The 13,320-nt window shown below is 38.1% G+C and overlaps 1 protein-coding gene across 1 annotated transcript; it reads left to right on the forward strand.

Annotated features, from left to right (window-relative positions):
- The first annotated feature begins 2,167 nt into the window (after nt 1–2,167).
- On the forward strand, nt 2,168–10,788 carry LOC143400716 (HLA class II histocompatibility antigen, DP alpha 1 chain). Its single transcript, XM_076857722.1, has 5 exons — nt 2,168–2,353; nt 7,263–7,508; nt 7,839–8,120; nt 8,312–8,462; nt 10,444–10,788. Exons 1-5 carry the CDS (start codon nt 2,254–2,256, stop codon nt 10,445–10,447), a joined length of 783 nt encoding a protein of 260 aa, XP_076713837.1. The 5' UTR covers nt 2,168–2,253; the 3' UTR covers nt 10,448–10,788.
- Nucleotides 10,789–13,320: the final 2,532 nt, after the last annotated feature.

Genomic DNA, 13,320 nt, shown 5'->3' on the forward strand with positions numbered 1-13,320 from the left:
TTTCTTTGCTCTGAAGGCAACCTCAGATATTCTGTTGGCCCATTTATGGGGTTATCATTCCCCAACCCTGCCATCTCTTTCACATTCATAGGACAGAAGATGGAGTGAGTGTTTTCTTAGTGGCATGATTTATGGAGTAGTTAGAGTGCCCACCCTAGAACTCAAAATGTGCTGCTGAGTCCATCTGCATTGTCTGCTCAATAGGATGTTTAGGGTTACCATTGTCCATATTTTCTTTCTTCTTTTAGTTTGGAGAGGTACAGATGCTTCCACTGGAATGTCATCAGGGTCAGCAGGGCTCAGTCTCGAGCCCATACCCTGGGAGCATGTGCATAGCTGAGTTTCTACCAAGCAAGTATGAAACCTGAAGGACATTGCCTTTTTTGGACTTCAATTCTTTGTCTTCTTTGAGGAGATGATACAACCTGCCTTTATAGCAATGCTCTTAGGTTCAAGTGGTATGAATAGAGCTGACATTGCTTTGGAAAGCTAAAGTCTCTAGTGAATATAAATAGACCAGTAGATGAAGAATACAATGGAAAAAAATTTTCACAAACCCTACCTGCTCCAAAATATCAGATTCTCTTGTGTTTATTGTGAATAATTTTACAATCTTCAAAGATCATTACTCCCTACTTTACAAACTTATGAAGTGATTCTGTTGAACCCAGCCTCTAATAAAATGTCAAACTGATATTATTTTAAAATACAGATATTAATATATATATGTATATATATAAATGCTAGCATGTAAAATGCAAGAGAAGTAGATATAATATTATAATTATAAATAATATTTACATAAATTGCTATAAATAATTTAATTATTATGTCATATAATTATTAAGGAGTTTTTTTAGAAGGAGGATTCAGTATAGACTTGTGGAATAAAAAGTTCATATATTTTAATAAAAGTGTCTTGGTTGACCCCCTATTTGTCACTTATCTGCTTAGATGATTAGACAAATACTTAAATCCTCAATATTTCAGATAATTTATTTTTGGAATGAACACAAATAATGCAAGTTTGATGTGAGGATTAAATAAGATAGCTGTAAAAGACTAAAAATATTGTCTCCCTGTAATAAATCTGCTAATAGCTATTACTTATGCAAGGCAAGGATAACATAAAACAAGAAAAATATTGATATAATATGCTTCATTTTTCATTAAATATTAACTGTTTTGTAATTTTACCTAAAAATACCAAATAAATAAAATCTCTAAAATAAGACTAGGAAAGCAATTTCTTAAATATGGTAAAGAAAATATAAAACAAAAAATGAACAATACCTATAATAGGAAAGCATTAGAGAAATCCCTCTTAAAAACAAGATCAGCCTGTCATCCTATATACTTGGAAGGCTGAGGCAGGAGGGTTGCTTGGGCCCAGGAGTTAAGACAGGCTGGGCAACATGGCAGGCTCCTCCTGAAAGAAAAACAGAAATAAGGAAAAAAGCAAAGAAGATCAAAATAAGGATGCCCATTGTTGCCATGTGTAATGTTGGTTGGATATTCTTATAGGAAAAGGAAATAAAAATAGTAATTTAAAGATAAAAAAAGCATTTCAGGCTGTTTACACATCAGGAAAAAAAATAAAAGAAACATGGGTAATAATAGAAATATTAAAGATCAACTTCATTTGCATCAATCAAGACTTATAAATAGAAACTATAAAACTTCTACATAAAAATTAGAAGGAAAAATATCTCAGACAGATGAGTCTTTACAGAGTATGTTTACTGGATAATGTATTTATCCCCAAGGAACAGGAAAACATTTTTGTAAGCTTGATTGAAATAGCTTTAAAATCATTTAGGAAAAAAGTGAACAAAACATCTAAAGATAATCTGAATGTCTAGTGTGGGGTTTGGGTAGGAGAATGCAGGGAGACTAATCTTATTATACAACAACATAATATAAAACATTTGCCACTAGAAGAATGTATGACTTATTTTTTCAAGCCTAACTCTGACAACTCTGACTTGGCGGGCTCCCTTGGCCCTGCTGGCTCCTGGAAGTCCTCCACCTCCTCCTGAGCCCCTTGCAGTCTCTCTTTACCTGGCAACAGGGAGAGTCAATGATTGGTTAAGTCTCTGATTGGTTAAGCCCAGTCATGCTCATCCCTCTCCACCCTTTGGGGCTGTTTTCAGTCTATAGAAGCCCACAGTTTCAGAGATCTTGTCTGTCCTCTTCTGCCTCAGTTCCTCAGCACTTTCCTGTGCTCATTCTTGTCACCTGGGACCCCACAAGATGTGCTCTGAAAAGAAAATGTTCCAGACCCAAACCGTGATCCTGAGAGCCCTCTCACTGGCTTTCCTGCTGAGTCTTCAAGGAGCTGGGGCCATAGAGGGTGAGTGCTCAGGGGGACCCAAAAGGGTGCATGTGTGGGAGGGGGATGTCAGTACGAGAGGGAGACAGGCAGCCAGCTAATGGCTTTAGGAATTAGAGATTTTAGGGACTTATTGCCTATTTTCCTCTATGTCCCTTTTCTGTCTTTTCCTCCTCATGTGAAATTTGTCTTCATTCCCTCTTGCTCCAATTATCACAATAGCAATAGCACCACAACTTACTAGACACCTAGGTGATTTCTTTCTCCTTCTTTACATCTCACAAGAACCTTTGATGAAGATATTATTTTCTCCATTTTGGAGATGAAAAAAAGTGAAGCTCCAAAAGATTAATACATTTTCCAATGTTATGTACACCAAGACAAAGAACTGAGGTTTAAATCCAGATCCGATTCTGATGACTATACTCTGCATTTCTCAGACTTTGGCACACTGTGACTTTTTAACCACTGCACTCCTCTTGTCTATTCTGAATCCTCAATTTCTGCTTTGTGTGTCCCAGAGTTATGGACTCTGTGTATTGGAACTTGGGAGATAAATTGCTTAGAGTATTCCTGTGTTCGTCCCTCTTTCTCAGCATCTTAGGACTCTTCCAAGATCTTTGAGAGTATTCTGCCTTCTTCCAGGACAAGTGGTTCATGTTTTTATTAACTTTGTGATTCAAGTCCCGAGTGACCTGAGGACTGTTGCTACATTGAGAGGTCTAGGTCTTGGATGGCTGACCTTGGAGGACCTTGCCAGGGATAATAACTTAAGATGGTCTTCTTCCTACTGCTGACACCAGGGAGCATCAAGCTTGTGCATAAAATTGTCATCCAAAAATTTAGTGATGTGGATTCAAATTCACCTAAAAGATGCGCCCCAGCCCTCAGGCAGTTTAATTTTGGGGCAAAGGGGTCCAGAGGTGGATAGAAGTGAAGAGGAGGTGAGACTGCAGAAACAGAAGTATCTGTTGCCCTGTTGGTGGTCACTTGGGTTATTTTCAGTGTTGTGTTATAGAAAGTGCCATGATATATCTTCACACAGATATGAAGACATTTTAGGCTTCTTGATGGAAATAACTAATTAACTTAGCTCTGTCTTTATTGCTTCCCTCCCACTGATTCCTTTTCTCTCAACATGTACATTTGTTCTTTACTTTAGAAACACAAATATGAACCAACAAATAAAAAACAACCTTGCCTTCACTCAGTACTCTACCTAGAGACACTCTGTGTCCTCACCTAGCTGAGCTTTTGACTTGTTTCCAATACATCCTGAGGATGCTCTCAACTGTCAGTAACCTCTATGTAAGTCCAAATCCAGAGGATAATTTTTAATGTCTCTCTGACTTGAGTTCTTGATAACATTTCACTGCAATCCACTTTTTTTTTTATTTGTTACTGGAACTTTTCTTTAGATCCTGCTTTAACATATTCCATCTTAATTTTTCTCCTATTTCTCTGGATCTTCCTTTTCCTCCTTGAAAGAGCTTCTTTTTTTTTATTTCTTAAATACATGACAATAGTGGAATGCATTACAATCATAATTATCCATTCACAATACCATTTTTCGTAACTCTGTATATAAGGTATGTTCACACCAAATTATGCCATTATACATGAGCTCTCTTATTATTAATTTTTTTGCATTACAATTCTTAATATACCTTTATACCACAATTTATCATGTCTCTGATTGTATATAAGGTAGGTTGACACCAAATTCACATCTTCATTCATGTATTTTGTATAATGATGAGGGTCTCCTTCCACCATCCATGCTATTCCCCTTCTCCCTCCCTTTCCCTCCCACCCCTATTCCCTATCTAGAGATATCTTTCTCCTTTGCTCTCCCTCTCAATCCCATTTTGAGTCACCTCCCTTATATCAGAGAAGACATTTGCCATTTGTTTTTTGGGGGATTGGCTAATTTCACTTAGCATAATCTTCTCTAATGCCATCCATTTCCCTGCAAATGCCATGATCTTATTCTTTTTTATTGATGAGTAATATTCCAATGTGTATAAATGCCACATTTTTTTATCCATTCATCCACTGAAGGACATCTATGTTGGCTCCACAGTTTAGCTATTGTGAACTGTGCTGCTATAAACATTGATGTGGCTGTGTCCCTGTAGTATGCTGTTTTTAGGTCCTTAGGGTATAGTCTAAGAAGAGGAATAGCTGGGTCAAATGGTGGTTCGATTCCCAGCTTTCCAAGGAATATCCATACTGATTTCCAAATTGGCTGCACCAATTTGCAGTCCCACCAGCAATGTATGAGTAAACATTTTTCCCTGCATCCTCTCCAGCACTTGTTGTTGTCTTCATAATGGCTGCCACTCTTACTGGAGTGAGATGGTATCTTAGAGTAGTTTTAATTTGCATTTCTCTGATTGCTAGAGATGATGAGCATTTTTTGGTGTATTTTTTGGTTGATTGTATATCCTCTTCTGAGAAGTGTCTGTTCAGGTCCTTGGCCCATTTATTGATTGATCATTTGTGTTTTTTTTTTTTTTTTTTGGTGCTTATCTTGTTGAGCCCTTTATAGACCCTAGAGATTAGAGCTCTATCTGATGTGTGAGGGGTAAAAATTTGTTCCCAGGATGTAGGCTTCCTGATATTATTTCACATATTATTTATTTTGCTGAGAAAAAACTTTTTAGTTTTAATCCATCCCATTTGTTGATTCTTGGTTTTAATTCTTTTGCTATAGGCGTCTTATTAAGGAAATTGGGACCTAGTTCCACGTGATGAAGATTAGGGCCTACTTTTTCTTCTATTAGACTCAGAGTCTCTGTTTAATCCCTAGATCCTTGATCCATTTTGAGTTAACTTTTGTGCTTTGTGAGAGATAGGGATTCAATTGAAAGAGCTTCTTAACTATCATGTTACCAAATCCGTTCCCTTAGATCTCGGCAATTTTCATTTTATGCACTTTGCCTGGAAAATCTCATCTAACCCTTTAATTCTCTGGCCCAAACCTGTCCCCTGAAGTCAGCCATCATGTATGACTGCCCATGTATCATTTCTACTTAGATGACGTTTAGATATTCTAAATGCAGTGTACCCCACACTGGACTCAAAGTCTTCTCCCACTTCAAAAGTCTTCCTTTATTATCTTTTAAACTGGTGGATTTAAGATTGCACTAGATTTGGCATGTGTTCGTCAGAGGACACAAAATTTTAGTTTTAGAGAAGGAATTAGTCTAAGAGATCTACAGGATAGTAACTGGAATTGATAACAATGCATTGTTTAGCAATTTTATGCCAAGAGAGTGGATTTTAAGTGCTCTCATACATAAACAAGAGGACAAGCATATGAGGTAACATTTATGCTAATTAGCTTTGTCTGTTCGGTCCACAATGATATGTTTCAAAACAACAATGTTGTACACAACATAGACAATTTTTATTTGTTAGTTGAAAATAATAAACCTAAGAATAAGAGAGTTATTTGGGAACTTTCTACTTCCCATCTCACTTACCAATTCTTGTAGAATATAATCTCTTAATGGTCATCACAGTTATCAATTTAATGTTTCTTTATCATCACACTGTTTTGTTTGTTTGTTTATTTTTCCCTCCAGAGGGGATTGAACCAGGGCCTCAAACACACCACACACCAGGCAAACTCTATTGAGCCCAGCCCCAGCTCCCCCATCTCTTCTTTATCTTGGAGGGTTACATGTCCCCCCCCCCCTTCTTTTCTGATGATGATTCTTCTCAACTGAGAAGGAACCTAACAATGCTTGTGAAACAGTGCTCTTTCTGTAAGTGTCTAAGCACAAACAGATCACAGATCCCTGGGATCCCGGAGCTGCGCGTTGGGATTGCAAACTCAGAGAAATCTGTGAGTTAGGAGGTTGGATCAGCTAAGCCCTGAAGGCCCTTTTCACTCTTGCTCTGACATTTGAAGCCCATAAATGCAGATATTCATTTCTTTATTTAATGATGATAGTTTCTTGTCTTTTGCTATTTCTTACAAACTAATAAAGACTAAGAAACAAACAAAAAATAAATTCCACTGTACTATCAAACTTAGCAATACTTGTAGGCCCGTTGAAAACAAAAATTAAAAAAGAAAGTTTGAACCTCATGCCAGAAAAACTGCACTAAATCTTTGGATTTAATATGCCTAAAATGAAAAATATTATGAACAAATTTGAAAGACTGAAGAAGAGTGGCTTATGTTAGAAATAGATTAAATGGATTCATAAGGGAAAATATTATGAACAAAGCTATACAATGCTATTTATGATCATGAAACACGTTTGAACAAGTTAAAAACAGAAATTTAAAGACCGTAAAGAGCAATAAAATATGAGAGATACTTTCTTCTCTCTCAATTTTCTGCTATTTCTCTGTGTTCTGTAATGAGACAAATAGTATTCCTACTCGTCCACCTCCATGACTCTAAAAACACTTTTACATCTGGTCCTAGAAGAATTGAGAACTTATTGGGAAGAATCTTTCTACTAATTACACGTAGCTGTGTGACCTTAAGTTACTTAACCTTAGCCTTTCCTCATTTGTAAAGTATACTTTGTATATTTGATTCATAGGGTCCTTGTGACAAACAGTAAAATAAGTATTTAGAACAATGTCTGGCACTTAGTAAGTGCTCATTAAATGTTACTTGTCATTGTTATTGCAGATATTTCTGTATGGCCATGATGCTCAGACTTTCAATGGACCAGGAGGCACCTTGATTTCTCATTGATCCTCTCCTAATTTTGTTCCTCTCTCAGATCCTTTTGTAACTGCTCTGCATCATCGCCTTTTTAATGTTATTGCTTCTTTCCCTGTGTATCTTTCCTCTGACCTCCTTCTTTATCTTTATATTAAGAAATCTTTTTACTCTTGCTTGTCCACCACTCACATATTCATTCTTGCTTTTGTCATGTTTTTCTCTATTTTCTTTTTACAGTGGACCATGTAACAAGCTTTGCCTTGTTTGCCCAGACCAATGCACCATCTGGGGAGTTTATGTTTGAGTTTGATGAGGATGAGATGTTCTACGTGGATCGGGACAAGAAGGAGACCATCTGGCAACTGTCTGAATTTGGCCGAGGCCTTTCCTATGATTTTCAGGGCGGGCTGACTAATCTTGCTATAGAAAAGTCAAACCTGGATGCCATGACAGAGAACTCCAATCACACCCAGGCCGCCAGCGGTACTGCCTGTCTTTGTTTCTTCACCCACTGGGAAGGGGTGGGAGGCCCCTCTGCCACACAGAATGGGAGACCCAGATGCCCACTGCTGAATGACCCACTTCCCCGTGGCTGTGGGCTCATTCCAGGGAAGTCGAGGGCTGCCTCACCCCTTCCCACTGCACAGGAAGGTCAGCTGAGTGAGGCTGGCCAGTGGGATGAGACTCCTGGCTCGGATTCAGGAGCCCAGAGATTTCACAAAGTCTGAGCCTGAGGTAGATGACACTTCCCTGGGGAATACCTTTGTTATCCACACAAAAACCGGGCACTCACCAGGTTCTGTGTCCTCCCAGAGCCTCCCGAGGTGACCGTGTTTCCCAAGGAGCCTGTGGAGCTGGGCCAGCCCAACACCCTCATCTGCCACCTGGACAGATTCTTCCCTCCAGTGCTCAATGTCACGTGGCTGCGCAATGGGCAGCCTGTCACCGAGGGTGTTTCTGAGAGCGTCTTTCTGCCCAGAACAGATTACAGGTTCCACAAGTTCCACTACCTGACCTTCGTGCCCTCAGCTGAGGACATCTATGACTGCAAGGTGGAGCACTGGGGCCTGGAGGAGCCGAGCCTCAACCACTGGGGTATGGAGCCTCTTTCCCCTCCTCACCCTCCATGCACCCTCTCCCCCAGGACCTGGTGCTCTCTGCTCCAGCTTCCCCAGTCTCCTATCCCAGCATTCCATCTAATGGTCTGTAACCTTCAGTCTCCGCACACCCCAGGCCAGCCCTAAACTTCACCACACCTTCTGACTTATCTCTTCATTTTCTCCCAGAGGCCCAGGAGCCGGTCCAGGTGACAGAGGCAACGGAGACTGTGGTCTGCGCCCTGGGCCTGGTGGTGGGCCTGGTGGGCATCATCACAGGCACGGTGCTCATCACGAGGGCTCTGCGTTCCAGTCGTGACCCCCGGGCCAGGGGACCCCTGTGAGTGACTGTGGTGGTGGGGACTCTTAGGATACAGTCAGAGAAAAGAGGAAGGACCCCAGTACTTGTTGTATATAAAGAAAAAAGGAATAGTTCAATATGATTAAATGTACATTTATCTTCTAAGGGTTTAAAAACACAGAGCTGCATAATTGTGACAACACTGATTATTGAGTATTTAATATGCTCAGGCATTATTCTGAGCATTTATTTCTTAGCTCACTTTATCCTCACAAATATTCTGAGTTAGGCACTATTATTGTTATCATTTTATACATGAGACATACTTGTATCTTCTAATGTACACAACTTGACCAAGGTTATTAAGCTAGGAATTAGTGAATTTGACATTAAAATCCAGGAAGTCTGGATTCAAAACTGTTTGCTTAATCGCTGTCTTATAGTCCTTATTTTATGAAGAGAAAGACTGAATCTCCAAAAATCCATAGTCTAATATTAGAACCAGACCCATATTTCTATGCATAATTACAATGTGGTATGACAGGTTCCCAATAAACTATTTGCTCTGTTTGGACTCACCAAATGGCAAAGCTCACACAAAAATTCTCCTTCTGGGATTATATGGTTTTCTTTCTTCCTTCCTTCCTTCCTTCCTTCCTTCCTTCCTTCCTTTCAACTTGCCATGTTTCGTATATTTGATTTTGTGATTCTTTTCCCATTAGATAGTGATCTTTCCATGATAATTACCATATCCAATTTATCACCATTATCATTATTAGTATTATTCATGCTGGACCTCAGGTGCAAAGAGTTAAATCAATCACACTACTCAGTTCATGCATACTATCATCATGGATACCTCCAAGTTCTGTCCCTTGGTTTATTTATTCCCTTCCATCTTCAGTCCTTACTCCCATATCTAACCTCTTTTTCCTCCACATAGATAAATATTCTACTGGATTTCATGAGGTTTATTCTATTATATATATCTGGATATAGTAGTATTGGTGTACACACATTTTGAAGTTTCTTTTCTTTTGCCTCCCCCTCCCTCCCTCCCTCCTTCCCTCCCTCCTTCCTTCCTTCCTTCCTTCCTTCCTTCCTTTCCTCCTTCCTTCCTTCCTTCCTTCCTTCCTTCCTTCCTTCCTTCCTTCCTTCCTTCCTTCCTTCCTTTCTTTCTTTCTTTCTTTCTTTCTTTCTTTCTTTCTTTCTTTCTTTCTTTCTTTCTTCTTTCTTTTACTAGAGATTTAACCCAGGAGTGCTTAATCACTGAGCCACATCCCCACCCCTTTTTCTTTTTTATTTTGAGACAGGGTCTCAGTAAGTTGCTGAGAGCTTTGCTGAGTTGTGGAGGCTGTCCTTGAACTTGCCATCCTCCTGTCTCAGCTTCCCAGGCACTGGGATTACAGGCATGTGCCACCACATCTGGCTTGAAATGTGTATTCTTATTTTAATGAAATACCTTAAAAATAAAAATCAGTGTAAAAATGCATGATTTACAAAATATCAAAAGAAAAATATTTGAAGAAAAAATGGAGGCAGAAGAATGAAGAGAAGGTTATCAATGAAGTAAAGAATTTCAGGAGAAGGAAATATAGAGTAGTTTCAGATGTTCCACAGGGTCATATGGGCAAATGTACTTTGGTTTTGAAATCCTTACAAAAAGCAGTTTTACACACTGTGAGCAATGATCCTTCCTTCATTGCCATTATTTCAGAGTTGAGCTTCTCTGGCCCTTCTCCTTCTTGGGATATTTTGGTGACTTGAAGCACTTAGGATGCCACCAAACTCAGCTGGGGCTTAGGGATGAAATTCAGTCACCTGAGAGTACGCCTTGACTCCTAACTGCTGCTCACCTGGAGGACCAGGGCATGTTCAGGGATGATCACCTTCTCCCTGGGACCTGAACAGGACAGAGAAATAGGGTGGGGGGATTAGGTGGAAAGGGAATAGGGAAGTGGGGATTGAGCTTAGAGTCCTAAATCCAAGGATGCCAGTAACTGTGTGTGTCTTGCTGTAGGTGACAAAATTCCTGAAAGAAGAGGACTCAGGAGAGATATGAATTCCATCTGCTCTATAGATGCTAGTTGCAGCTTTCCTTCTCAATTCCTGTGCTCACTACACCACTGACTAACTTTCTTGCTGACCCTTCAAGTCCTTATTTGCAACCTTAAAGTTCTCAGCCCTTGGTAAAGTTCCCAGCAAATGAAATATAATGAATAAATATTGATATTTTTGTAGCACTGACATGGAGATTATTCCTTCACTGGGCTTCATGTCTTCTGGTCTCCTTTGAAAAACCCTTCACTGTCTGCTTCCTAAGAACACCCTAAGACCAATAAATTTTTCAATATTTCAGAACTGAGATACTTTGAGTTCTTCTTCTTGGAATCCTTGGACCAGGTCTCATATGACTAATATTTTATGAAGGTGTGGTTTCAAGTCCATGTAGTAGTTATTGAAGGTCTAACCCCACCTGGGCAGAAGGGTCTGAGAGTATTTATTTAGCCCTGGGTTATTCCCTAACTACAGGAGAGGGTGGGGTGGAGAAAGTGGATTGGGGGAAATTTTACTTAGATGAAGATTTGTTTCGATATAGTTTGAAAATTGCAGGTTCCAAAGGAAGAGATTTAGTCAGTCTGGATCAGGATTTCTGGGTTTTATCCACACAATTCCTGAGCTTCTTTTCCATGGCTAGATCATAACTATAGTGATTTCCCATGGAAAAGGGTTTTTTTTTGTATGATAAATCAAGAAACAAGAAATAAAATAAGAAAGTGCCCTTATTCATTCCAATTTCCACCTGCTGTAGTTTCTCCATGAAAGAGAGCTTCTATTATAATGAGAGTTTGCAATCAAAGATTTGAGAAGAATAGTGATGATCATGATGAAAAGTATCTGATGTGAGCAGAGATTTTGTTTCTTTAGAGAATGATTTCTAGAGGTTGATGGGAAAGAGAATGAGATGGTAAAAACTCAGATAAATATAAAATTTGTTTTCTTTTTTCTTACTTTAAAAAATTTGAAAAATAAAGTAAAAATTACTATAATGCATTTTGGAGTTTATAACATACATGGAAGTAAAATGTATGACAACAATAGCACAAAGAATAAGGGTGCAATGGAAGGACAGTGTTGTAAGGATATTGAGTATGTAAAGTGGTACACCATTATTTTAAAGTAGAATGTATTGTTAAAGATGAATATTTTAATATCACAGCAACTACTAAAAAAAGAGGTCTGATTAATAAGTCAATGGAGAAAATGAATAGCATTTATTCCAAAATAAGTAAAAGGGAAAACATATGACAGAGAGAAATTGTAAAACAGTACAATTAAATATAACCATAGTCTTAATTAAATTAAATGTGCAAAATCTAAACACTCTAATTAAAAGACAAAGATGGTCAGAATGGACACACACAAAAAATAAGTCAACTATGTGCTTATTTACCTGTCAACTTTAAATATGAAGACAAAGATAGATAAAAAGTAAATAATGTGAAAATAATGCTATCTATGAGAATGTTGGTGGCTATATTAATGTCAGAAATATGGCACTTCAGAATAGGGTATATCACCATGAGTAAAGATGGACAGTTCATGATGATAAAAGAATAAATTCATCCAGAACACATAATAATTCTAAATTTGTATATTCCTAATAAAAAAGCTTCAAAGCTTATGACACATAAATGATACAAATGAAAGCAGAGGTAAAAAAAAATCCACAGCTATATTTTAATGTTCTAGCATTATTCTCTCAATAAATAATGGAAAAGTTAAGCAAAATGGGTAAGGATATGAAAGTTTTTTTTTTTTTTTTTTTTTTTGTACTGTGGATTGAACTCAGAGGTGCTTTATCACTGAGCCACATTCCTCCCCTTACCCTTTTAAAAAAAATTTTGGAGACAGCATCTCACTAAGGTGCTTAGAGCCTAGCTAAGTTGCTGAGGTTGGCCTTGATCTTGCAATCCTCCTGCCTCAATTTCCCAAGCTGCTAGGATTATAGGCATGCACCCCCTCACCTGATAGGATATGGAAGATTTGAACACTATCAACCCACCAATGTGTTTTAATTGACATCTATAGATTATTCCACCCAATAGCAGCAGAATACATTTTATTTTCAAGTTACATAGAACATTCTACATCATAGGCCATATACTGAATCATAGAAAAGTCAGTAAGTCTAAAATCCAAGCAACTCGGGAGGAGAGAGGCAGGAAGATCACAAGTTTGAGGTCAGTCTGGTTAAATTAAAGAGAACCTTAGCAATTTAGCAAAACATGACCTCAAGATAAAAAAGATAAAAAGGGATGGCGATATAGCTCAGTGGTAAAGAGCCCCTGGGCTCAATCTTCGTACAAAAAAAAAAGTCAATAAACAAGAAATGTTGAAGTCATAGAATACATTATCTGACCACAATAGAGTTAAATTAGAAACCAATAACAGAAAAATATCTGGAAAATCCTAAAGGTTGGGGAATTTAAAAGGCACACATTCAAATGATATCTATGTTAAAGAGTCAGGAGGAAAATTAAAAAATATTTTAAACTGAATGGATATGAAAACACACTGTGTGATAAGTTATAGCTTTATGCAATTAGAAAAGGGGATAATACTAAACATCAATAATCTAGGTTCCATTCTTAAGAAGTTAGAAAAAGAGGAAATCAAACTTATGTATTTGACTGTTTTCTGTTGCTATAACAAAATACCTGAGGCTGGATGTTTTACAAAGAGTAAAACATTTTACAAAGAGTAAAACATCTTTAGTTCTTAGTACTGGAGACTGAAAGTTTAAGGTCATCAATTCATCTGTTCTTTCTCTAGTGAGAGCCCCCTTAGCTATATCAAAACACAGTGGAGAAATGGAAAGGGAATTTACTTTGTG

This window comes from Callospermophilus lateralis, chromosome 6 (assembly GCF_048772815.1).
Source record: "Callospermophilus lateralis isolate mCalLat2 chromosome 6, mCalLat2.hap1, whole genome shotgun sequence".
Taxonomy (NCBI): domain Eukaryota; kingdom Metazoa; phylum Chordata; class Mammalia; order Rodentia; family Sciuridae; genus Callospermophilus; species Callospermophilus lateralis.

Excerpts from the sequence above, each read along its gene's own strand:
- LOC143400716 (XM_076857722.1), top strand. The coding sequence starts at position 2,254 with ATGTGCTCTGAAAAGAAAATGTTCCAGACCCAAACCGTGATCCTGAGA. Across the intron at positions 2,354-7,262 it reads AGGAGCTGGGGCCATAGAGG|TGGACCATGTAACAAGCTTT; the intron begins GTGAGTGCTCAG and ends TTCTTTTTACAG. Across the intron at positions 7,509-7,838 it reads TCACACCCAGGCCGCCAGCG|AGCCTCCCGAGGTGACCGTG; the intron begins GTACTGCCTGTC and ends GTGTCCTCCCAG.